A 27,682-nucleotide genomic window follows, 5' to 3' on the forward strand; every position below is an offset into this window, starting at 1 on the left:
ATTAATGCTAACTGGTTTCTAATTAGATATTTCTTAATATGGGAAATACTGTATATCCATGCAGATGGGTATTGCAGCTTTATGAGCTTTGGTTTGGATGGATAAAATGATTTTATTCATACAATATTCCTTTTAAAATAAATTTATAGAGATGAGATGAGCCTGTGGCACTACTAAGAAAAGAGACTGCTGAGATTATCTAATGATTATCACTGCTACAGTAGAGTGAGATAATGGTGCTGAGCTCCTGTGGCAACATTTTTGCAAATTCCAGGGATTTCTGAGGACAGCAAGAGGGAAACCAAAGATATTTCAGTATTCTTTACTCCTTAAAGCTTCACCCTGAACTAAAATAGGTAGAAAAGTTGGAAGAATGAAAGGACAAAGCAGGCACATGAGGAACTGATTGGAAACCACAGGAGCAAAATAAAGACAGAGAAGGAGATTTAATGAAACATTTTTAATTTATCTCCTCAAACTAAACAGTTATGTGGCAACAAAATGCTCATTTAAATATTGAAATTTTAAAAATGTTGAACAGACTAAATCCTCTCAGTTTAATGTCCTAGCCTAATTCTGCCTATAGTTAGCAATACCTAATGATAGCACTTATTAACCCTGGCTAATACTTTTTTTAGGAAATGATTTTGTAAAATTGCAGGGTATTTTATTTTTATTATTTTTGCTGGATGTCTGAGAGAGGTTATATAGCTACCCATAACCCACTCCATCCTCAAATCCAGGCATGCTTTAGATTCAGAGCTTTGAAAACCAGCTAAATTTACACCCTGCTCACTCTGGAAATAAATCTGCTCATTTAGATGAGGTCTCATTTGAAATGGCTTAGCCCAATAATTAATCATTTCATTCCCTTTATATATTTGTGGGTATTTGAAAGAAGTTTGATTAGTTACCAGTGATTACACTTCCCAACACCCTGCTAAGGAAATAATAAAATAAAACCCGTCAGGCTTTTGGAAAGTATTACCGGGGCTGAATTTGTGCTGAATTTAATGGAGACTTGCTAAGTGGCAATTATTTGTCTGCATTTAACAGAAACTCCATAATGAAATGGTTATCAGCCAGGAGTTGTACTGAGTTTGTATTAAGCCCTGTGATGGGAAGATACTCTGCAATGAACAGAGCAGTGATAGCTCCCATGCTTCTCCCCAGGCACTGGCAGGCACAGAGGCAGTAGGAGAGCTGCAGCATGGTTTTTATTTCCCCAGAACAGGTCCCACTGCCCCAGACCCATCCTCTGCCCAGCCCCAAGGGACAGTCAGCTTCTTCCTGCTCCACCATTGGTGCTGGTTCAATACACACAAGAAAACAGACAAGCTCAGTTACTGATTTGTTTTTTTCTAACTGCACTAAATTATTTTAAGGAGTCCTGAGGCTTAGATCTGATGGTGTTTGCCTAATCCCAAGGTTTCTGCTTGTGAGGAGCTACAGAGGGGAAACGATTGTGTCAGTCTGAATGGATGCTGCACATCTGATGCTGCCAATCGTTCCTTATCTATATTGTGGCCACAGTGGAGGAATGTCAGAGTTCAACATACCCATGCTGTTTAACCCAGTCCTATTATCACAATGACCTTAACCAGCTAGGCAGTTCACAGAGTAGGCATTAAACAGAGCATGAGATGAATTTAATGGATTACTAGGGAGTATGTTATTGCAAGGAAAAGCACCTGTGGAGCAACATATTTACCTCAGTTCCACTGAATGAGCATGTTGAAAGTGAATTGGCACAGCCTTCTGCTTTATGAAAGGAAGTATTTTGTCATTCTTCATGCTTTCATTAAGAGGATTTAAGGCAGAGGATGCTGAAATGGTTCAGTGTTGGCACTAAAAAAAAAGTAGATTAATAGTGAAGCTTGAAAATAGTAAAGCATCTGATTTTTGCTTTTCCATCAACAAGCCTAATAAACCAGGATGAAACTATTAACATACAAATAGACAATCTTCTGATTAAAACAGCAACAGCCAGCCCAGCCTGAAAAAGACCTCTTCACGCAGAAAGCAATTATGATAGTGAATGTTGTCCGATTCTTCCACTTCTACTTGCAACAAGCCTAGAAAATCAAAATTTAACTAATCATAATTTTACAGAAGACACTGGTGTTATTTAAAAACTAAGATGCTCTGGATTTTTATGATCACTATTGGTATTTCAGAAGCCCCCAGATCCTCTGTAAGCTTTTACCTCTTTGAATTTCTACTCTGTAAATAAGGAAAACTAAGCCCTCAGGGGTGAATGTTGTGGGAAACCTCCCCAGAGTAAAGGCAGGAATTATCCTATTTTATACTACTACAGTATACTTACTTTTCTTTCCTCCATTGCCTCCACAATGACATTTTGTAGGAAGAATATGCTTATTGGCTTAACAATTAGTGATTTACTACACATATTTTACTATATTCCTATAGTAAAAGCAATGTTATTTCTTTACTATTAACTATCCGCTACAAAAGAGAGCAGGTCCTCAGTTTCTGCAACTTGATTGACTTCAGTAAGTTTATTATAGCCGAAGATTTGATTTTGTATTTGGAGTCTTTTTCTGTTGGGGTCTTTTTCAATCAGTTTTCACCTGTTGCAGATGTGAGTTTCAGCTCACCATCCTGAAGGGCCTTTCCATACTAGCCAGTAAGTTGATTCTTATTTTTAATTTTTATTTTTATTTTACATTGATAGCTTCTTGATGGTTATATTTGGTTGTATAAAAGTGGTACTTCCAATAGTGGCATTACACTTTGACCAGGATTTTCTAGTGGAAAGAAGTTTCCTGATTCTAGAGTTGATCCATGACAACCAATACCACTAAACTACTTTTGCATAGAAGATATTCTGTTTTGTCATGAAATGAGTCACTGGGACAGGAGAATTTTTGCTCGTGACAAAGCAAATCCTATTTCCTGTTTACATGGACATTTGCTCCTTGCATAACTGATCACAAAAGCCTGGCCAGAAGCATGTGCTCGTTCCTCTGAGCTGGGAGGCTTTGTGGTAACGCGGTGCTGCCTAATTCCAGCTTAAGCAGGTGGAGTATAAGTGGTACCCAGCCCTTCCAAATTTCCTCTTGCCCCCATTCAGATGGGGTGTAAATACATGCCTAAATCCCTCCTCACTCAGTAAGGTGCAGAGGTTCACCTGTAATTTGAAGCACATGTTTAAGTCCAGTTGATTTTCTAGGTGGGCACGTGTATCTGGTGAGATATATTTTTTCCATGTCTTGAAACTTAATGTGTCCTGTTCCTTCTGGAGGAAGGAGTCAAGCTGCATTTCTTCCAGGTGGAGATAGGAATGCCTGCAGAGTGTCTGAAGGAATCATTTCACCCAAGAGAAGCTCTTCTCTTTACACACCCAAGAGAAGCTCTTCTCTTGGGTGTTTTAAAAAGAAGTCTTTACATGGTAACACCAAAATGTAGAGACCTTTTGGTACCTGTCCTAATTTCTGATACTGAGGCAAGTCTGCATTTAACATGTGAATCTGTGAGCCTATCATTCAGTTTCCTTTTTATTTCACAAAACTTATTTTGACCATTCCTTTCTAGTAAGGCATAAAACCAGTAAGTTCTCATTGTTTAGATGGTCTAAAACTTGATTGTCATACATTGTGGAAGAGTTTAGGGTTGGAGCATGGTGGGATGTAATTTCACACAGAGTTAAAAACCTAATTGGACAGCTAAAGTGGCCTCCAAATGGGCAGACGCTCCTTTGCGCTACAAAATTAGTTGCATTTGCTATCAATTGGGTGGCCTAATGATGTAGCCAGGCAGCTCAGGGTTTTCATTTGTGAGTAATATTAATTATGGGTGTTAACTGAAGAGAGAAGAAGCGATGAAGTTACCACTCAGTACTTGGATGAAATGCTTTCTAAAGTGAACTCCAAAATGCCTTTATGTCATTTGAGTTGAGTGGTATAAGACATTAAGGTGGAAAACGTTTGGTGGGTCCCAGATCTGGTGGTTAATCGTGCATCCCATGAGTGCCACCTTCGGCTGCACACAATGGGAGGGAAAAGGAGCTGCAGCTGTAGCACACACGGTTGTGTAAAGAGTACTTCTAGGTAAATGCGCAGCATTCAGTGGGGAGGTTGTGCATTTCTCTAGATATCATTTGAAATAATTTGGCTGCTGTTCATATTCTTGTTTTGGTTTTAGTTACTATCAAGACAACTTTACAAGTAAACAAAATTTCAGCTCTGCAGTGAACACTGTGTGTTCTTGAGAAAAAAAAAAAAAAAAAAAAGTAGAAATGCCCACAGATTATTGTTCTCCATGATTTTGGTTTTCAAGCACTGTATTCTGGCTCCTAAGTCTGGAGTAAATGGGCTGGGTGAGCAGCATTCAGATCTCAGTTCAATATGCAATGCAAATAAATTATGCAATTATCTGATACAGTCACAGAGTAACATCATATGGAAACTAATGGTTCTAAATCAAGACCACATGTTTTTAAGAGGATTATGAAGCTAAGTGATATGCAGCTAAATGTCATCTATTTGCAAAGAATTGAGGAATTAAAAAAAAATCCTTTTGAAGATTCTAGTGAATATAGTGATTGTAAAAACACTTGCCAGGATTTTTCTAAGGTCAATGTCAAAAAATCTGAAATTCAGACAGAAATGAGTGTTCCTGACAATCCGTTCTGAATGGGATTCCTGATTCGCCTTCACTAAGGTCTGATGACTTCCCCATGGAAAACTGGACACCTGAACTGATGATTTCGAGCAGTGAGTGACCCCACAAATTTTCAGATCTTTAGTTTTGTTTGTTTGTTTGTTTTTATATAAATTCCATTTAAATGGGCCATTCTCTATTCTCCAAGATTTAAAATCTAAAATTCTCTGAGATGCTTTCTGCATCTTTCAGCTCTATTATTTTTTTAAGAAGTACATTTATTATATCCAATGCCCTGTGTTTGCAGTGCATTCACAAAAGACCTTCATATTTTCCCTATCTAGATACTGAGCAGAGTTCTTCAGCTCACGTCTGTCACTGAGGACTACATGTGGTTGCTAAGCCTCTGCTATCACACAAAAGGGTGGAGACAGGGTAGCAGTTTTCTCTGGGAGAGAGACAGATAGCTGATCATGCCAAGTCGCACAGAAGTATTGGCAATGGCTTTCTTGAGGAGAGATTGAGACAGCTTTTGACAGGAGCCAACACCCATTTTCAGATTAAAAACGTTCATCCCACCAGCTAGCTCCCCAGTCTCTTCTCCAGCAGACATTTCTCTGGGAAAACACCCACTGCTGCGTGTCTGAGGCCAGGGGAGATCCTGTGACTTGCTCTGCGGTTCGTAGATCTGCGGTACCCACCCTGCTTCTGCTCAGGCTCTCTTTTTATTGCATTTTTGCCTGCATACACCATTACAAACAGCCAGTTGGCTACATTTAAATGTAAGAATATGTTGAAGCAGGTTTCTGCCTGCTAGTTGTCTCCTTTATGAATGTGCCATTTGTCTTGGTACCAGTCTGGTCTTTGTTTTTTATCATCTCGTCCTTCGCTGTTTGCTATGCCCCGCTCACAGGTGCCAGGAGCCCAACTTGAGCTCAGAGCTCTTCAGGTTGATATGGGAGGGATGAGAGACCCTGCAGTCAGTATGTGCACTGCTGCTCCAGGCAAAATGGACTCTGCATACAGTAATGATGTGCTTTTAGCTGTATTCAGGTCCAAAGGAATCGCGTTTGTCTTATGTTCTTCTTTGAAGAGTGTATTTAGACTAGTTATAGTTTGGATGCTAGCTTGCATAAGTCCCATTCTCTGCTTTGGGTTTTGGTGCTGTTATATAAACACGCTTATTCAGTTAACTCGGTCAACTGAATCAAAGTGATTGGGGTAGGTTTGATATAGAGACCAGAAACACTTAGCCAAAAGTAGAAAATTCCCAAATCATTTAAAATCTCATTGACAGATGCAACCAAATAAAATATCAAATTAAAAACTTTTATATAAAAACCACTAAAGATCTGTATAGCTAAGTCATTAAAGTACATTTTAAGACTGAAAATGGCGGAGTATTTCCAAATATGCATTTCAAAATAGACGTTATGGGATTGTCTAAGAGACTTTTGGAAATCAAGGAGATAGCAGTATTGTCCATTTAGATAACATAGAAAATGAGTGCAGCAAGTTCTGGAAGGACCGTTCTGGAAGGACTGGAAGCACAGGGATGGGGATCAGGAAGCAGAGGTAAGGAAGGGCGGTTTGTAGGCTTTATTGTGTCCCAAGACTCTGCATCCTATTTTCTATGCTAAAGGAACATGCCGTGTTAGTTTTCTGCAATAAGCAGGATATTGTTTAGGTCCTTTTCCAACAAAGTATTATCAAGTTGGTTTTTCTGTTTTGCTTTTAATTGAGGGCAACAGAAACAAAGTTCAGATCACCATATGCAGATGTTACAGGGACACACAAGTACAAGATAAGGTGCTTCCTACCACAGGAAGGCTATTTTAACTGTTAGTATTTAAACTGATATTTACGCAGGAAGGAAAGTCAAAGGCGACAATAATTAATGTCATCATTATGGTCCAGATTTTTGAAGGAACGCAGTGGGATTAGGAACTCAATTCCTTCAATTTTTCAGTAGGCTTTAGCACAAAATTAGGCAGCATTTAAAAGACAATGAGTGTCAAAATCTAGGATTTTTTTTTTTTTTTAATGGAATCTATGTTCTCTTCAAGTGTATGGATTACAAATGGAAAAGAACATTAACAAAAGGGAAGGTAAATTCAAAGACCTCACCATCTTTCCCACATTAATGGTTCTCAGCAGAGCATGCTGAGCTTTGTGACTTTTTATTTATCATTAAAACAATTTTTGTTATTTGCTGAATGGTTAAAATTTCTTTTCCTGGATAATTTAGGGAAGTAGCTGTTCATCATATGGAATGATAAAAAAAAAAAAAAGTAAAAAAAAAAAAGGCAGCAAAAGCCTTTTCAATTGGGTTAGTTTGCAGCCCTATAGAGCCATGCTTCATGAGTTTATTTGCATCGTCAGTAGAATCTAAAGTAATTTAATTCATGGTAGGGAGTGCATGTTAATGACTCCACTTGGTGGTTAAAGGTAGTGTGCGCCTCCCTTCTTACTCAGTGCTTCTGGTCTGGAAGCAGGTCAATAGATCAAAAATACATGCTATTTCATGGGCAGTAAAGACCCTATGGTGCCTATGTGATTCTTCAGAGATGCTTTTACATATCAGAAAAACTATGAGTATGTTTACCAGCCCAAAGGCTGAATTAATGTCATCAGGAGTTAGCCATATACCCACCCAGATGCTGGTGGGACAGGAAGGGAGGGAGCTCTGTTGTCAGCCGAACAGCGTTCATGCTTTCATAACTTCCTCCCTTTTTGGCTTGTTCTCACTCCTGGCCTACACAGGCTTGAAAAACTGTATAAAGGAAGCAAAAGAAAAGGTATTTCAAAGAATGAAATTAAGAATTGTAAAGATCTTTGAATAACTAGTGTTTTCAAACTGGGTTAAAGCAGACTTACAGTAATCTGACATGATGTAATCCTAGTGAAGTTGCAGGAAAGCAGAAATTAAGTATTTATTTGGGGTATTACAGTGTGTGGTATAAGATATTGTTAAGTACTGTCAGTAACTCATTATATATTTATTTAAAAAAATAAGAACTTAAAAGAAAAAAGAAGTTTCAGATTAGAATGCGGTTGCTGTACATGCATTATACATGCTTCTCCTTCTGTTCCACTAATGGATCCTGACTGCCAGAACAGCGAAACGAACCATTGAAATTAGCGGAACTAAGACCCAGATCTATTAGAAATTTTCATTTGCCTCCAGTGTAGAATTTCAGACAGATCCCTGATTTCTGTGAAGCATTTCCAAACTATCATAGCTATGCTGTTAAATAAGCTTTCTGTCAACGAGAATGGGTAGAAGTCACTGAATCTTCTGCTTCCTAATGGCCAGACACCAAAGACATAAAAAACAAAGGATGAAGCATCTCTAGTGGCATGTCATTAATGCTGGTGGCAAGTTGAGAAAGTACTGGGGAAAGAAACGTCAATAGCAGAAGAGGCTGAGATAAATGAAGCAGTAGTCATCAGCATGGAAATGCCACCTTAATTATACCAGGTCCTAAAAGAGCTAAGTCAAGGCAGATTTATACTACTGAAAGTTAAAACTAAGAAGAACAAGCCACCCATGCAGGCTTCACTACCAAGGAAGACAATAGGAAGTGTGTTTCCCAGGTCTTTTAGGTGAAGGCTGTATTGCAAGTCATAGCTGGAAGATAATAAATACCTCTTGCCTTTCAGTCCTTGATGGTCTTGCACTGCCGCAAGAGTCACCATTGCAAAAATCTAAGCGTTCCAAGCTAAGATGAGAGATGGAGTATTATTGTGGATGGAAATGTCTTTATGGATCATCAAACAAGTAACACATGCAACGTAATTCATTGGCTACAACAGTCACCCTCTGAAGGGGAAAAATGTTGGTGAAAATATCATTAAAATACACTGCAGAATGGTCAACAGTCAGGTCTTCAGTACAGAGAGCTTATCAGAAAAACCTCCACTATTAAATTCTGCTTCCTTTTTAATGCTGCCCAAGCATGCTCTGCTTTTGCCAAAATATTGGAAGTGAAAACCTTTACTGGGAATTTCCATACTTCTGTGGCTTTAAGTTATATCCTTTTTTTTCTTTTTTTTTTTTTTTTTCCCTTTTTCCTTTCTTTTTTTTTTTTTTTTTTCTTTTTCTTTCTTTCTTTTTTCTTGTCTTAGTGCCTGGAAAATTTGAGACACTAAAGGAACCCAAAAAAATGTATATGCTGGAGAGGGGTTTGGACTTCTTCTGAATCCCGGTCAGACTCTGGAAAACAGAACCAAACCTCAGAACCAAAAATTCCTTCATGATTTTTCAACATTTCTGCTAATGCCGAGTTCCAGGGTCTGGTTTACATTGGGAAACCTTGACTCCTGGCTCTGAAGGGTTCAATTAGTCAAAATGGTTGGCAGATGGAAAAAATAATTAAGTTCCATCCACTGTTTTGCACAATAAAAATAGACTGAAGACACAATGGCCTTACCTTGAACTTTGCAGGCCTACGTCACATAATGATAAAGAGGGAGTCAGCTCTTAAAACCTGGATTATCTACCAGCACACGTACGGAGTGCCAAGCTGGGCTGCGAGGCGGAGATGCGCCACAACCTAGCAGGCTGTGCGCATGATTATTAATTTAATGATTTTAGCTCAGATTGAAGATGTAAACTCTAGCAATGAGAAATAACTTCACATGGATATTATGAGATTACCAAAACCTCACAGTAGTAGTAATAACAGTAATCATCTGTTATTTGAAGAGATGCTGAAATCCATGGAAATTTTAAAATATTATTCTTAGAAATCTTTCTCCTAGATGTTTTGTCTTTCCTGAAAGTGATGGAACAGCAGATAGATAACACTTTTGATAAATAAATTGTTTTTATTTTATGCTTAAATACAGACATAGATACCTAGCTTTAAGAACTCAACTTTGACAATACAGTTGTGGAGCAAAAACACAACCTATGCCCTATGTTTCTTATAAAAAAAAGATTTGTATTCCAAGTATCCCATAAAATAGGTGGGGCAAGGAATGACACCTGATGTTATGCAGCTGGTCATTTTGAATGATGAATATATTCACAACAACATGTAAAGAAATAGCCAGGCATGGAAAGAAAATTTGTAAATTGGGAAGTGTGACTTCCCACTGCAAATGATTTACTACAAAATAAGTGAAAATTTCATGGTCAAATTGATGTTCCAAGTAATAAATGATATAACAAAAGTGGACAAATCAGCCACCATTGTCAGTAGTAGTACTTGACAGTACAGGACACATGGGCTAAATCTCTGAGTATTGAATGAAATTCCCAGCTGGTGGGAATTAGTAGACCACAGCTGAGGTTCTAGATAGTAATATTAATAAACTTTTCTAGGAAATGTAAGAGCTCTGCATATCTGTGCTTGCACATCTATAGTTTTATATCCATTCTTGGCTGTGGCTGTATTTTGTATGCATCTGAATATTTAACATGTAAAGAAATGGAAGAACAAATTGTGTTGCTCTCGGTGCAAGTCTGATCAAGCTCTGAAAGGTGAAGTAAGTCTGCTTCCTACTGCTCATGTCCTTCCTTCTATACCCTAAACATCTGCCAGGTATTCTTTGATTTTCATCTCTTTCATCATGTTTTTTTTTTTCTCTCCTGTATCCCTCCCTGAGCCTGCCCTGCCGCAGTGGGGCACTAGCCCCCCAGTGCCACCACACGTGCCTTCTCCAAGGCTTTGCTACATCCTTGAGCAGTGTTGCTGATCCAGGGTGAGGATGGGCATACATGGGGTGGCTCCTGACATGTATTATGAAGTGTTGTGGCCACGCTCATGTGGTTGAACCATGGGACTGGTGCCACATTTCAGAGAAGTGACGTTCACCTTTTGCTCCAATGGTTTAGACTCCCCGGAGTGCAGAGCAGATGGCCCCCACCTTTATTTTCAGGGACCATCTCATATTTATTCATGGTGGTAGTGCAGAAATGTCACTGAATCCATCCCAACTTGTATGGTATTTAGAGGGATATAGATGTTGTACTAAGCCTGGGAATCATTAGGTGGCTGCCTTGCAGCCAAGGGTGTTTGGATAGGGCTCTGATTTCCAGCTGGCAAAAGGAGGATAATCTTTTTCTCCTTCAACGGTTGAGGCTGTCAGCAGAAACCTTGCTGAACTACCTCATAGTTCTTGAGGGTCGTGGGATAGCGGAGTGGATATCCTATTCAGTGAACCCTAGAAATGTCTTCAGTGGGGGATGGGTGTCTGTACAAATTTGGAGCCTGCTTTTCAGTGCTTTTCATGGTTTGGGTCAAAGTGTTGGATGTGTCTGACAGTCTCCTTGTGGGTTACAGCGGTGGATCCTAGCATTTAAAGTAGAAGGTGTCAAAGATAGAGGGTCTTAAGTGACAGAATTTTTCCTTTGGATCATAATGTAAATTCACTCCACCTGAGCCTCTGAGTGAGCCTTCAGAGCCCTGATTTCTCTAACCTCTCAAGGGCCAAGCTCCTGGGCTCAGCCTGGCCTAACGCACATGCTTCTGACTTGACACAGCTGTCCTATAGGCCAGGAAAAATCAATGAATACGCTGTGTTAAACCCAGGGAGGATTAGCAGAAGGGATGTGCTAATGAATTCCATGCGATATGCTGCAGCAGGCCAGTCGTACAGAGAGTGTGGACGTACAGAAATAAGTCAGGAGGAAAACTGCCTTGGCCTGATCCCTGAGCAGGCTGTTACTCAGAGGAAGGGCTATTCCCTGTGATGCCGCTAACATCACCAGCTTGGCGTGAGGTGTGGTACCCTGCCCTGCGAAGGCAGAGCCCATGCCCTGCAAATCAGAGCAGGCAGCACATCTCGTTGTCTGCTGCGACTCATAAGGTAGAGGCTTTGATGTATGTCCAGGATCTGGCCACTGTGATGCAAGATGCACTGCAAAACCTGCTTTTCAGGCAGCACATCTGTAACTATGGGATCCTTGCACACAAAATCTTGTCCATCGGGAAGCCTGGATTGATGATTGATCCTAGGGATTTCCTTAAGAGGAGTTCCTTCTCCTAGAACTGACGCTAGTGGCCTCCACCTTCTGGGATTCCTGAACCTGTCTCACACTTGGTTACGTGAAAAACCAAGACAAAGACTTTGGGGTTCATTTAAAAGCAGTTCAGTTCCAGCATCAGTGCTCCCATAGAAAATATTAAAATGCCTTTATGCATGATGTTTTGTAATCGAATTGAATTGTAACACCCCATTTACTAAATACACCACACTGAAAGCCTCTAGGTTTTCTCTAGCAAAGCTGCTATGCCAGCTGGTGATGAGAAACTGTTGTGATAGTTTTTCTACTTTTCTCACCCACTTTCTTGTAACTCACTATCCTCAGCTTTATTTCTTTTTCACTAGCCTGTTTCCAGCTCTTCTCTTTGGCAATGGTTGCTCTCCCATGCCTATGTGCTTGCATGCACACACACAGGCTGAGGCAGGTGCTTATAATCTGACTTCACAATGCACCCCTCTCCCTTGCTAATTTGTAAGAAAAGAGGGAAGAAGGATTGAAAACAACAGTGTTACACAGAGACGAACGAGGCAGAAATTGAGATTCGAGGATATGCTGGTTGTAAGGGATGCCCAAAATTTTCCTTCTGGAATACTGAGTCTCTTTTCTAGTACTTTGCTTTGCTACTCTCCTTTCAGCTGTTCAGACCAGGTTGCTTGGTAGACTTACTGCCAAATGCTATTATAACCAAGCTGCTCTGATCTTTAGCCAAATCTTAGGAAAGAAGTGGGTGTGCTGAAGCACTGGTGAGCCAGTGAGAGAACACTTCACCATGGCTGGAATGGCAAACGTGACTGTACAGATGAGAGCTGCTGCAGTAGGGCTACGCCACTACCAGGGGTCTAATTTCAGCTGCTACAGGCAGGGAAGAGCAACCCTGAGTCTCTAAAACATATGACGGTGTCACCTACAGCAGTATACGACATGGGTAACACAAACAATGTCTTTGAAAGTATTCCTCTGCCTCTTTGGGTACCCAAAACAATTGTTCAGGCTTTGCTGACATGACCCCAGGCTGTGCTGACTCCATACAGATCCCAGGTAGGAAGAAGTGAGGCTGTACTGAAACTCGTGCCCACGCTGTCCTGGCAAGGAATCATCTAGCAGCTGGGAAGGCTCCTGTCCACTTGTGGGCTTGGGGTGGGCTTTATGGTTGTGTCTGGCCAGCTTTGGGCAAGGGCAGCTGGAAATGTGTGGAGGAAAATGAGGAAGGCAGACCTGGGAGCGCAAGGGCTTTCTGAGTTCATCCTGCTACAGCACGTGAACGGAGGGCTGAAAATCCAAGAACATGCTAATCTCTGCAAGACCTTGTTCTATTTTAATTAATTAAAAAAAAAAAAAAGTCTAAACAAAAGAACAAAAGTGAACCCCTTAAGCATCTATTCACAAATGCAGTGAGCTTGCTGGTTTCCAGATCTTGCACTAACTCCGTGCCATACATCTCTAGTAAGAGTGACTGTATTTGCTTAGCAGATGCAGTGAAGTCATGCAGAGTTCAAATATACTGTACCCATCAAGATGCAAATCCTAAATTTCATTTGCATTGTCCTGTTGTAAGGATGTTATGTGCAGGTCGGGATTCTGTCTCTCCCCCCCCAAGCCCTTTCAAATGTGTTTATTCACATTGTTTATTTTCATTTCCCAGTTTCCACATGTCCCTCAGTCAGATTTTCTGTTAGCAAGACTGAGAGACGAATAACATATGTTACCCCACAACTGACCTTGAAGGGGAACTGAAGAAACCATCTTCCCTAGGGCTGAGATGTAATTCAGACATGAGCATGCTCGATAGAGGTCCTTTCCTGCAAAGACACTGCCAACTGCATTGCAAGCCCTTGAAGCATTTCTGCCTGTATCAATTGCAAAGTGTGCAGTGCATACCAGGGGGATGGTGAAGATTTAGCCTTCTGTGCCATCACTCCCTCAGCTCTCATAAGCAAGACAAACAAATTCTTTGTGTCTCAGAAGAATCAGATAATTCAGCCAACTCCTCGCAGTCCTGGCTTTTCACCTGGGGGAGCAGGCTTGCTGATCCTGCCCAGGTTAAAACGACTGAAAATCAATTTGGTTTGACAGCTGCAGAAGGAAGAAAAAAAAAAAAAAAAGGATGCTCAAACTGTTGAGCAACAAAGGCTCTTCAAGCTGTTACAAAATGAAACACAAAAAGAAGCTGTTGTCTATGATCTTCCTACAAGTTTTTGATTCATGGCAGTCTGGCCAGATCCAGTCCCATCTGATATGGCTGGTTCCTCGCACACCGTTCTTGGGAAGAAGCAGCCCTCAAGAAGGACCATCCTCCTTCTTCCATTCCCTTGTGCATGGCCAAGCCAGGTATGTCAGAGGGTGGGTGCTTCCACGTGGCCTTTGCCTGATGTTTTAGTCTGGGCAACAACCCTGCAGCCTCATTTGGAGATCCTGCTCTGCTGTCAGTTCATTTTACCTTTGAAACAGCAAAACATGGGTGCCCTCATCCACAGAGACTGGCTCCGGAGGTTGTCTGTGGAGGAGCTTTGTGGGTGTACAAGCAAGTAGTTTAATTTGGTAGTTGTTGCAGGAAAGAACATGATTAAAAAATTAAAAAGCCAACAGTCTCTTATGAGGAGCAAAATTGTGTGTTGTTTGCAAATGTAACCCCAGTCTGAGAACTGGGGATACTGGGGAATGAAATGGAGGTGGTATAAGAGCTGTTGCAGAACTGGAGATTAACCCCAGGGCTCTCTGCTGGAAGCTCCACCTTTTTGCCACCTTTTGCCCCATGGACATCAGCTTTCCTGGTCCTGCCACCCTACGTTAATCTCAGGAGCTCCTGTCACTTGTTCCCTTTTTTTCCAGTGTTGCCAGCCGGTGGTCAAGCTACATCCATGGTTCATTTCTTTACCTGGGGAACATGATTGTTCTGCTTCCTACAATAATTCAGAATTGAATTATTTATTTGCCTCAAGGGACAGACACTTGGGAAAGAGGCAGTCCATGTGAGCAGGTTTCATAGCCTTCCTTATTAGCTTTGTGTCACCAGCCTGGGAAATTTCAAATCAACACAGAGCTAAAACACAGAAAGGAGATAAATGCCACGTTCGGTGTGACTTGCCAGTTCTGACACACAGAAACACCAAACACGTACCCAGTACTAGACAAATCCCAGAGTCATGCAAATTGGAATCCACAAACCTGCCTCCCTACTTATCGCTTAGTAACAACTTCATATAAATTTTCCTGTGTAATTAAAATGTCTTTCCTGAGCCAAAAATGAAATTTTCTTTACAGCAGGCAAGTTTTACATAAAATTAGTTTTCTCTTTAGTTTCTGTCAGTCGAATGAATTAAAAACAAAAATTTTTTTTTGAAGAAAACCATTTGGGGAGGTAGCAGATTTCTTATCCTAGTATTTTAGGTTAGTGTGGAAGGAGAAAAGTAAACTGTGCGTAGATTGCATCTGGCCTGGTATCAGCTGGGGGGCTGGATGCGGTGGATGTTTCCATAGGTTTATGGGTACCAATTATTGCTGACGCAGTATGTAGGCAAAATATTGCTATGAAGCTTTTACCAAAAAAAAAAATAATAATAAAAAATAAAAAAAATGTTAATGCTCACAGCAGCCCAGTAATACCTCCTCTATTTTGAGGAGAGGTGAGAAGGGTCATGTACAAATTTTCTTCATATTTTTAAACTGCGTCTGCTGATTTTGGCTGCTTTCACTTCTTCCAGCTCACCAATGACTCTTGCCATTCAGCAGCGCTCAGCAGCTCCTGGGAGATGTGCAGCTTTTGACAGGCATTGTTCTTGGCCAGTTTGGTGTTCAGCAATCCTCCCCTTGCTCCTTACCCTCTCCATCTTCCTCCACCCAAGTAAATGTATTTCAGTTTAGTAGCCACTTCTGAAAATGTGCGTTCTGCTGTCTCTCAGATGTGTCAATGGGCTCACGGGCGTTATAGGTCAGGAATTCTATCACCACTCTAAAATGGCCCTATTGGCAGAGGAGCAGCACTCAGAAAATAACACTTTGAACCTGTCAAGTCTGATTTACAGAAAGCTTCCATGATTTAGAAAAGCAAAAAGCAATGATTGCTTTCTACTCCACCCTAATTTTAATTATAAAAAATGCTAGTATAGTTTTCCATTTGACATCCCTCTAAAGGAAATCACTAGCATTGGAGTAAATCTTCCAAATAAACATATTTCTCAGACATAAACATGGTAAATCTCTTCTTTTGAGAAAGATATAAAGAATGGTTAACTTAAAATATGCATATAATAACATTACCCACAGCTTCTCATGTTTAAAAAGATTCCATATGCAGGGAAAACCCATAAAATAAAACCCAAGAAACGCTGCATCCTCTTTCTATTAATTTGAAACAGTCACTTAATGGGAAAAAGGAAAAAAAAGAGAAAAAGAAAATTGGTGGAACAGAATTATTTTATTTTTTTTCTTAGAAAATCCCAAACAAATCAGTAACTCCAACATTCCAATCTCTTCATCCTGTTTTTAGTGGTGTATTAATATGTAAACTCAATACTTGTGTTGAAAAATAGCTTTGGGTAAGGAAAAATGGTAGCAAATTCCAGGGTGGCCTTGCTAGCATTTTTGATTGAAAAAATCTTGGAAAAATGTTGTTTTAGGATGATGAGAAGTGCTGCCATCTTTTGCGGTTTACCCAGGATTGTCCCAAGTTTGACTGTTGTCTCTGGTTTGGTTTAAAACCTAAAAAGGGGCCAGTGACTGCGGCTCCCTGTCTCCCCCAGGTCCCCCCACTCTTTCTCCACGTTTAGATGAGGAATTGACTTTAAAACAGGCTCACTGGAGCAGCTCTCTGCTTAAATCCTACACATAAAGCAGCCTGCTTTTCTTGCTGGAGGAGTTTCTACATGTATCTCCAGAAAGCTCTGGTCCTTATTGTAGGCTGAGATGGACTAAGCTGGTGATTAAGACTGGGATTTAGGTTGGTTTTGCTTTTGAATTAATTTAGGAATTTCAACAAGTCGCTGCCACCCCCTTGCCTTCCTTCTGCCCACCCTGTGCCTCCTAGCAGTAGGGTGCTGGCCTGCAGGTGCTGATGGCTCCCTGATGGGCACCAAATGCCCAAGGAGCAGAGCAGAGCAGAGCTCAGGACCACACACACCCCATGCACAGTCCCCACATAGGGCTGGGGGGGGATTGCCGAGCCCAAATGCCGACAAGGGGTTTCGTTCCCAGTCTGTACACCCCAATTCTTCCTTGGGCAGTGCTGCCGTGGAGGGGTTAAAGCGGGCCGGGCCTGCGGCTCCCAGCTGCGTGCACTGGCGGCCTGCACTGCCAGGGGAGCTGGGCCGGGCCAGCTGCGCCGAATTAAGTAATTCCCCCCAGTCAGCGAGAAAAGGGCTGTGTCTCTAGCACTGGGATTAGCACTGAGGGGAGTTCGGTTTTTATGGTAGGGAAGGAGGTGGGAAAAAAAAAAAAAAAAAGGCAACAACCCTGCCTTTGCCTGATTCCTCACTTTCACTGCAGCTTGGGAGGGTTTAGGCTGCACAAAAGCTGTCCAGAGAGGAGCTCTCTTGGCAGCAGGGTGAAGAGAAGCCCGACCCGCTGACTTCTCCAGTTAGCATCCCGGCTGGGGAGATGCTCATTTCGCCCAAAAGCTTGGGTGAGGCAGTCAGCTGGAGTTCAAGATCCAGGGACTTAATGTCCCATGACTGAGCGTAGCTTGTTTGACCTGTAGTGCAGATCTAGAGCGTAAGGAGCAGAAGTATTTTTATGGTATGTGCTGAGCCTGCTCTCCCTGACTGAAACACCTCCTGGAAAATGAATAATTGAACATACATGTGACTATGTATAGCCCATTCTTCAAACACAACCTGAAGTGGGGCAGAATATCCTCCAAGTTCCTAGGCTTTTTCTCCTGCTAACTGCATAGGATTGGCTATAAAATCTATAGGGACAACACTTTATAGCAAGGAGCAGTCATTTCAGCCCACGCTCCTGAGCAGTGGTCTTCAATTGTGAATTTTTTAAGCTAAGCGGTGTGCTGAATTTCTGCCTTCTATCTGAGCTGGAGTAGAAGGAAAAAAAAAAAAAATCTAATTTTTTTTTTTTTTCATTTACCAAGCTATGCTGCTCCCTGCTAAAATCAAGAGATGTTACTGTTGGCACAGCGGGCTTAAACTCACTACTGTGTTTTGCATCTTTTAATAAAGGAAGAAAGTGATTGAATGAGATTGTCTATTAGTTGCCTTGGATCAGCAGTTTCTCCTTTGTAGTGATGCAACAGATTGTTTTCCGAATAATACAGTAAGAATAGGCTCAGCGTGCAAAGCCCTGTAAACCATTTGAAGTAAAAGCTGTGGCCTTTTTTCCCTGCTTGCTTCCAAGCCAGTAGCTGCTTCTAATATTCTTGTATCCTGTATGAGCACAGTGCTGTGCTTAGCACACATCTAATGTTTGTCAAGGGCTTTAATTGTTTGTTAGGAGAAAGGGACGTCGAGGAGAGCAGAGTGGAAACAATACAGGAGGAGGGATGATCTTGTGAGGAACTGCCTGGGCTGCGCTTTGGGGCAGTTTGGTTTGTTTCCTGGCTCTGCTATGTCCTTCTCACGTGATCTTGGGAAAGTCTCCTAATCTGCTTCTCCGTGTGGTAAGAGGCACTGTCTTGTCTCTTATACATAGTGTGTGTCAGGTAAATACCTATAGTCTGTGCTAGTATATGCCTATAGAGTGTAGTAAGGTGATGAAGCAAGAACCAATTCCATAAACAAGTGTGACGCCCAGGGCACAGGGTCCTGTTCTCACAGCACATCAGTTACACTGCAAAGCCTGAATGAATTCTGCCCTTCTGATTCGTGACAATGTTCATTTTCTGAATGCTGACTTTGGGTAGATGCTTATTTTTAGCTTGTATATGAGTGTGCAACAGAATGAAAGGGGAGGCTTTCCCACACCAAGCATTTTGTTTTCCATATAAATGCCTGTCACATAATATTACGGACAAGTAAAGGCTTCTTACTGCTCATAAGGTGTTATGGTAATCCTTCACGGAGTCCTTTTAATGAATAAACTAGGAATGCTTCATGAGTCGTTTATTAAGGGTTAATGATGTATCTTCTCTCTTTGGCATCATTCCCAGCCTAAATCAAGCCTGCTTCATCTCATATGGATATGAAAGACAAACTGTACAGATTGAAAACATCTGTATACTGAGTGAATGAACCACATGGCAGCAGTGTCATGCAGAGATTTACTTAAAACTGTCCCCTTTTGTTTGACTTTAGAGGAACAGCACAAATAAATACAGTAGGTTCTGTTTAAACAAAGAGGACTCTGATCAATAGAGGTTTGTATAGCTTACGACCTTCAACTATAAACAAAAAATTGGGGTAAACCCCACATGTCTCAGGTCAATTGCCATCTTATTTACTTTATTACACCACTAATGTTCTAATCTGTCTTACATATGAAATGCTTTTCACAGGCAGCCTTACTTTGCTTCTCCATTTTTGCCAGAGATAAAAGGAAAGTTGTGTTTGCTGTTCAGAGCAACCTGTGAGTGTGGCTCTGAGGGTGCTGTGAATTTTGAGTATTGGTGTAAGCAGAGGTCAGACACACCAGTTCTGGCAAATTTCAAATTCCAGTAGATTTTGGTTGAGGTCTTCGGTAGCTTTTTGCGTTTTGGGAGGGGGGTTCAAGCATCCACAAAGAAAATCAAAATAGTTTGTGGCTCACCATAACCAAAGCTGTGCACAAGAAACAGCACAGAGGCAGTGCTAGATAGAAAGTGGTAACTCTGTTCTGTCTGCAAGTGGAGGTTATCCCTGCTGCACAGACACTTTTGCAAAAAACATTTGCAAATATCTGCTAGAGACTTGACCCTAACCGTGAGTTTTTATTATTATTTTTGTTACTGTCTCCCAGCAAGATTAAGTAATTCCAAATACTGAGGGGATGACTCTCCTTCATGTGTTCTGTCCTCATATCTCCACATAACTAACATAAATTGTAATTATTTTGTTTTCTGGCACATTTTCTAATTTTTTAGAGGGGGGAGACTATCACCATATCTTGTTTCTGTCCATTTTTATCTTCCCTGTCTAACTTTTAATCCTTGTGGTTGATTTTAACAGAAGACAAAAAAGGGGAAATCATGGGGAAGATTTGCATATACAAGTTCATGAAAACAGGCAGCAAGGAAGACAAGGGCCCCAGCCGTGCCTTCCACGATGGATACGACTACAACATGAGCCCTCACCAGGCAGAGGTGCCAGTCTAGGTACATGAAGCCACGAGAAACCAATTTTATTAGCATTGCTGCTCAGACAGTTATTCAAATGTTTTTCTTTGCTGGGGGCATTGCTCTTGCCATTGATTCCACTATTTTCAACTTCAGCATTATCTGCTATGATCTAAGAAACACTTCACTCCTGCTTCAGGTGCATTTTGTTTTAGAACTGAAATACTTTGGTGGGCAAGAGAGGGGTGAATACCACTGGGCATGTCTTTTCTCAGAGCTTTGAGAGATTTGGAGAGAGATTTCTGGTGATTGGCCTTGAATTATTTTATTTTATTTTTCCAGTTTAAAAGAAAAGGAGCACCCAGACTGCTTGCCTATCTGAGATCTTGTTCCACTAGCCAGGTGGCTTTTGATCCATGAAGCAGCGTCTCAGCTGCATACCTCACTGGAAGAAAATCTTACAGACATTGAAGTTTTGCAACTGAACAGTTATGCGCTTGTCTTGCTTCCAGCGTTTCTTCACAGTCCCCATTTAGGCCCAGAAACTAGAGCTGCAAGTTCTAGTCTCAGCAGTAACGTCTCCCCCGTCATTAAATAATTGAGTTAGTTCTGCAAGCTCCAACCCAAGGCAGAGACACTACCTCATAGCTGGTGGGTCGCTGGCAGCAGGTTTGACAAAACCCTTTGAGGGTGGCTAGTGGAGGCTCTTTCCTGGCAGGTTCAAGCTTGGTTTGTTAGGTCAGTGGGGAGACAGACGGGGCGAACCACGCTGCTCCCTTGCCAACCCACGCTGGCCGAGGTTGGTTACATTTTGGCTGTACCTTTCGGCGCAGCATTAGGAAGACAGAAGAAGAGCCTGTGGTCCTTCGCTGAATAAGAGAAGCAAATTGAGGTATTGGAGTCCTCAGGAGATGCTGTTTTGCTGCCCTCTAGGCAAAGATTAAAGCTTAAAGCATGGAAGTTAAAGAAAACGCTGTCCTGGGCACACCAATGCAAAGCAGGAGGTTGAGAAGGTAGGAAGAATTCTTGTGGGACTTCATTAAGGTGTGAATGTAAGATCTCTAAGAGATCTCCAGGCTCAGATAAGCAAGATCCAGTGGTATACAACAAAGAATTATCAGGAAAGGCATCATAATTACAAAGTACTTTTATATTAAAATGATGTCATGTAATAGGTTGAAGAACAAAAAATATATAAGCCGTGCAGATCTTCTTTATCTAAATAATTGTTTTCTTATGCATTATGCAGCAAACTTCTCATATAATTCCTGCCCTTTAATGGTAAACCTTATTAAATAAAGACTTTGAAACTATTTTAACGTTTCAGTAGTACATTTCATCTTGAGGATACATCACTGAAATGCTACAGGGAAGCATGGAAATACGGAACAGCTTAGAGAATGAAGGCTGAATAGGGAATGTGACATTACAGGACTCTATAGCGAATATATAACCTCCTTTAAAAGTGTATGAACCATTGCATGGAGGATCAGGTTTTTTTAAACGATCAGATATATAATGGTATGACATTGAACTTTCAGCATTTTCTCATAGGTCTTTATTTTCCTTAGATCTGTTCCCTGAGGAAAGTTCTTTATTTCTCCCCTGTGAAGAATAATACTGAGATCTGCCTATGGAAAACTACATTCTAGGAGGAAGAATCACAAAGAACTTTGCGTTTGGACTTTCCTTTAAGAGGTCCACACCATAATAAGCAAAATGAAATGAAATGTATTAACCTTTAGAAGATGAAAGGTAATCAGGAGTGAACCAATGTTTGCAGTGGTTAGACCACAAGCTCTAAAGCTTTATGATCAGTCTGTGTGTGTATCGCAACAGTTCCTAGGAAGACATTTTCACAAGTCATATGTTACAAAAACAAATAAACAAAGAAAACCCAATGAGATAAAAATAATAGTTGATCCAGAAGTGTCTGAGTCTCATCCCCTAAATCAAAGCAGATGCACTGACCTTAGAAACAAGTGGTCCTTGACTGCTGCCCACACAAAGCACAAAACATCAAGGATGTGAAAAATGAGTTCCTGTTACTTGTGAACCAAAACATGTTATTGCATTATGAACGTTTGTTCCTCCTTTGCCAAATTATCTTCTTGACGTATCAGAATAGGTGAAGCTCTTGGAGATTGTTTGGAAGATACCACCACACAGGAACTCAGTCTTGTCAACAGGGCTCTGCTGGTTTCTTTGCCAGCCTGTGGCACCAGGACAGCTGTCCTTTGAGCTGCAGAAAAGCTGAGAGCTGAGTGACCTTCCTCTGTTTGCTCACTGGGGGGCATGTCTCCATGCTGCTGTTGGATCTTTTTATCTGCTTATGCCACTGGTGACCATGACCCTTTCTTTCTCGCCTGGGCTTGAGACTGACCTGCCTCACTCCTGAGCTGGATTAGGTCTTATTTGACTCATATTTCTTTCACTGCCAGGATCAGGAACCCTTTTTGTTCAGTCCTGCTTACCTTAGGCAACTGCCACTGAGCTTCCTTCTTTTCGATGGTGGTGGTATTTGCCCAGGAGAGACATCTACCTCAATTTCAATATTTGCAAGTGTTCTCATTCTCTGCAGATTTCTGAAACAGGAAATCAGAAGCTGCTTTGTATAGGTATCTGCTATATTCTGAATGGGTTCTAATGTCCTAAAATTTACTTTGTCCTGTGGTTTGGTTGCTTTGTTCCAGTGGGCAGTATAGAAGTGTGAGTGTTGTCTGGTGAACAAGAAGTGCATTTCCAGAGCAGAAATGGGTTAAGAATATACCATTTTTCACCAAAGAGAAGGTGGACATTTAATGAATGCAAAGTTGTAAATGGATTTGTAGAGCAACAATGACATTAGCCTTCTTTTTTCACAGAATCACAGAATCACAGAATTTTCTAGGTTGGAAGAGACCTCAAGGTCATCGAGTCCAACCTCCAACCTAACGCTAACAGCCCTCCACTAAACCATATCCCTAAGCTGTACATCTAAGCGTCTTTTGAAGACTTCCAGGGATGGTGACTCCACCACTTCCCTGGGCAGCCTGTTCCAATGCCTCACAACCCTTTCTGTAAAGAAGTTCTTCCTAACATCTAACCTAAAACTCCCCTGGCTCAACTTAAGCCCATTCCCCCTCGTCCTGTCACCACGCACGTGGGAGAACAGGCCAACCCCCACCTCTCTACAGCCTCCTTTAAGGTATCTGTAAAGAGCAATAAGGTCACCCCTGAGCCTCCTCTTCTCCAGGCTGAACAAGCCCAGCTCCCTCAGCCGCTCCTCGTAGGACTTGTTCTCCAGGCCCCTCACCAGCTTCGTCGCCCTTCTCTGCACCCGCTCAAGCACCTCGATGTCCTTCTTGTAGCGAGGGGCCCAAAACTGAACACAGTACTCGAGGTGCGGCCTCACCAGAGCTGAGTACAGGGGGACGATCACCTCCCTAGCCCTGCTGGTCACGCTGTTCCTAATACAAGCCAGGATGCCGTTGGCCTTCTTGGCCACCTGAGCACACTGCTGGCTCATATTCAGCCGACTGTCCACCATCACTCCCAGGTCCTTCTCTGCCTGGCAGCTTTCCAACCATTCCTCTCCCAGCCTGTAGCTCTGCTTGGGGTTATTGCGCCCCAGGTGCAGGACCCGGCACTTGGCCTTGTTAAACTTCATGCAGTTGACCTCAGCCCATCGGTGCAGCCTATCCAGATCCTCCTGCAGAGCTTTCCTACCCTCAAGCAGATCGACACACGCACCTAACTTGGTGTCATCTGCGAACTTACTGAGGGTGCACTCGATGCCCTCGTCCAGATCATCGATGAAGATATTAAAGAGGACCGGCCCCAGCACCGAGCCCTGGGGGACGCCACTAGTGACTGGCCTCCAACTGGACTTGGCTCCATTCACCACGACTCTTTGGGCCCGGCTATCCAGCCAGTTTCTAACCCAACGAAGCGTGCGCCAGTCCAAGCCAAGAGCAGCCAGTTTCTTGAGGAGAATGCTGTGGGAGACGGTGTCAAAAGCCTTGCTGAAGTCAAGGTAGACCACATCCACAGCCTTTCCCTCATCCACCCAGCGCGTCACTCTGTCATAGAAGGAGATCAGGTTCGTCAGGCATGACCTGCCTTTCATAAAGCCATGCTGACTGGGCCTGATCGCCTGCTTCCCCTGCAAGTGCTGCATGATGACTCTCAGGAGGATCTGCTCCATGAGCTTTCCTGGCACTGAGGTCAAACTGACAGGCCTGTAGTTTCCTGGGTCTGCCCTCCGGCCCTTCTTATAGATGGGCGTCACGTTTGCTAGCCGCCAGTCGATTGGGACCTCCCCCGATAGCCAGGACTGTTGATAAATGATGGATAGTGGCTTGGCCAGCTCCTCTGCCAGTTCCCTCAGTACCCTTGGGTGGATCCCATCTGGCCCCATCGACTTGTGCACATCTAAGTGCCGTAGTAGGTCACCAACCAGTTCTTCATGGATAATGAGGGCCACATCCTGCTCCCCATCCCCTTCCACCAGCTCAGGGTACTGGGTATCCAGAGAACATCCGGTATTGCCGCTAAAGACTGAGGCAAAGAAGGCATTGAGCACCTCCGCCTTTTCCTCATCTCTTGTAACTAAGTTTCCCCCCGCATCCAGTAAAGGATGGAGATTCTCCTTAGTCCTCCTTTTTGTGTTGATGTATTTATAGAAACGTTTTTTGTTATCTTTAACGGCAGTTGTAGTGTGCTAGGATGTAGATGGCTTCTGGGGAGAGAATACAGTATCTCTGAGATGCTAGAATGAAATACTATTTCTTCAAAGGTTTCTTCCAACCTAAACTCTTCTATAAGCTGGGGTTTGAAGCTATTAATTACTTTCCAAGAGAAGAATGGAAATGAAGGAAAGAAAAGCATATAGGGGTTGCTGCTGGAAATAGCCACCCATTCTTCTCAGAGCTGTATAAACATTCAAAAAATGTCTCCTCAAGCAATAAAGACTCTTTGTTTTAATAGATCTGCTACCAGCAGACTTCCACAGCCACAAGTTATAGTTGGGAGTGTCTCTGTAGAGCCACACGGAGAACATGGGCTGTTTTCCTGGGGCACAAGGGTTGTGATTGTACCCTTGGAGGCTGAGTTCTCTCCACCTGCACAAGTGACTGTTCCCAGACACATAGGAACAGCTCTTTGGCTTCGTGAGATACCGTCAGATTTTCTCTCAAAGCCTTGCCACGTTGTGGTCTAGATCAATATTTAGGGTATTTCTGTTAGCACCCCGTACCCTTTCACCAAACTCTTATAGGCTAATTTCCTTTCTAACGATAGAAGAGTGATTAGACTTTGAGGAAAGGAAAGGAAAGGAAAGGAAAGGAAAGGAAAGGAAAGGAAAGGAAAGGAAAGGAAAGGAAAGGAAAGGAAAGGAAAGGAAAGGAAAGGAAAGGAAAGGAAAGGAAAGGAAAGGAAAGGAAAGGAAAGGAAAGGAAAGGAAAGGAAAGGAAAGGAAAGGAAAGGAAAGGAAAGGAAAGGAAAGGAAAGGAACGGGGCACTCAAAATGACAAAAAATGTGTCTCTCTCAATAGTGACAGACTCCTTGTTGCTAGCAGGAAAAGGCAACAGTACTCATTGCTTGCTCTAGTTGGTAGGGTTTAAAATTTCAGCAAGGGGTTATTGCAATGATGAGCCAGTTCAGCCCAAAGTGCTGTAACACCAACAAAGAGCAGTTTACCTGTTTGGATGAGAAGGGCTCATCAATACTGTAAAGTTTTCATACAGTCAGTCTCAGGATCTCTTTCCCCTCAGCTGCTGGAACACTAAACCCTCAGCTGTCTCTTACCGCACTGCTCAGAGAAGAGAAAATATTACGAATGAATGTTTCTAAATCCCTCATTCAGTGTGCTGAGGGCCAGAGCCTGAAGTAAGACTCCTGATAAATATGGGGATCCAAATCTGGCCCTGTGAGAGCTATCATCTATTACACTCCAGCAAAGAAGCGAGCTGATGTTAAGATCTTACTGCTCATTGCAAAGCTTATTTTGTTACATCAGCAGGCCACAAGGTTCAATAAACTATGTGGCCTTTATCTGTTCCATATGTACTGGCTGCCTCCTGTAGTTCGTATGTATTTATACTGTATATGTGCTTTAACAAGGGAATCCGATGCCTTTAGACAGTAGAAATGCAAATTAATTCTTCAGTCTGTAAAACCCAGTTTAAATTTGATTCTGCGTCACAAAATAATGCCAGTAGTTGCAGTTTTTGTTTTCCAGATACAGGCTTCCAGAGGGGCTTGTTCCTTAGGGGATTTTATAGGCATTGAAATTTGATGGATTAATTGTTAATAAAAGTTAGATTGGGTAAGTGAACACAAACAGCATAGTGAGTTTAGTGTTTACATTGGCTCCGAAACATTTTTAAAGGGCGGTTTTGAACTGAGATGCCAGACAGAATTTTTTTAGTTTTGCACCTAGAAAATTATTTAACTATGGAACAATCCAATGTATCAAAGCCAGAGTTTTCTTCCTTTTTTTAAAAAAAAAAAAAATCTTTATCGTTTTGCCACTATCTCCTGTCAGGATCTTCCTGTACAATAGTGACCTCTGATGTAAAGGAATCAGGAGTGCCACTCGCAAACCCTACTGCACAGCCTTGCTGAGCAATTATAAGCCTATTCATCAGCAGCCAAACAGCTTAGAAAGGGAGGGACGTGTGTGCATGTGCACACAGACACACGTACACACACAGACAACTGGAAATCTGTTGATAAAATTGAGGAGCACAAGAATGAAGGATCTGGAGCTGTTAATTTTTATAGCTGATACAGATACTAATATTTTATGAGGTTTAGAACTATCAATATAAAAAAAGAAAAGTAATATGTAGCCTTGCCCTTTTTGTTTTAATACAAAGATAAAAGTATCTCTTGAACAGAGCAGCATTGTGGTTAACAGACCTCTTTATGGACAGACTTATCATTCTGCTTCCTTTTGTTAATATTTATAAAAACAGAAGGATGTTTTTGCCTGATCTTAGGCAAAATCCACAAGTTGGTTTCTTTAAAGAGGCACCTCCCCTGCTCACTTATCTCAAGGCATATTTCAGTTAAATAGCAGGGGTGGGTTGATACCAGCTAGCTTTTGTGTGTTGTACTTTGGGGAACAGTTCCCTTTAAATGCAGACTCCAAGCTTACACTGGGGATTTGGATGAGAGATTCCCACTGCAGAATTAATGTGACGGCGAACATCCAACCTCTGCAGAATTGCTGTCATGTGAGGGGTGTCTCCTTTGAGTGCACTCCATCGTTCGTTCAGAAGGTTACAGCTGCACCAGAGGGCTTACTGGTGGGCTGGTTGGGTTTGCAGAGGCCACAAGGTAGTCCTTGAGGTCAGGGAAACAAATTGCAATAGGATGAAAAAGAAACTGGGGAGAATCTGGGCTCCAGGCCACAGGAGAAGTCTACGTTCATGACCCTTTACCGTAAATAATATTACACCTTTAGGAATAAAAACAGAAACATTTATTTCCAGATTACTCAACAGAAGATGCCAAAGATGTACTTTGAAGAAACAGAGTATTTGAAGAAATGTGATATTGTATTGGATGTAGCTTTAAGAAATATGTTAATGTAATAAGAGTCTCTCAGTAAGATGAAATGTCTTTTTATGTGTAGACCAAGGGTGATCTCAGAGGCAGGGCCTTGAAGTGGTATTCAGGTGATGCACCTTCTGCTCTTACCAGCCACAGACTTCCACTCTGATTTTATTTATCCTTGCAGTAGTTTGACAGCTTTTAAAGTATAGAGAACTTTTTTTTGTGCTCCACAGGAAAGCTGTATGAAAAGAGAACAATTTGCAAAGTTGTCAAGTCTTCAAATGATGAAGGTCATATAAACCTACGGATAGATCAAATTTGTGGTAAA

General features: G+C 41.9%; 1 protein-coding gene across 3 annotated transcripts in view; it reads left to right on the forward strand.

Annotated features, from left to right (window-relative positions):
• Positions 1-27,682, forward strand: part of LOC311443242 (uncharacterized protein) — a 409,687-nt gene that overhangs the window by 371,938 nt on the left and 10,067 nt on the right. The window contains exon 3 of one of the 3 annotated variants that reach the window (XR_014697143.1): positions 19,708-19,850. The exons of 1 other annotated variant lie outside the window; for it this stretch is intronic. Coding sequence is in view for 1 of the 2 variants with exons in the window: in XM_084533287.1 (XP_084389413.1) it covers positions 19,705-19,850 (146 nt within the window). In the remaining variant the exon portion in view is untranslated. Of the gene's footprint in view, positions 1-19,704; positions 19,851-27,682 lie in introns of all 3 variants that reach the window. One more of the 3 variants, XM_084533287.1, reaches the window with a different exon arrangement.

Source organism: Aythya ferina (assembly GCF_964211825.1).
Source record: "Aythya ferina genome assembly, chromosome: 12".
NCBI classification, from domain to species: Eukaryota; Metazoa; Chordata; class Aves; order Anseriformes; family Anatidae; genus Aythya; species Aythya ferina.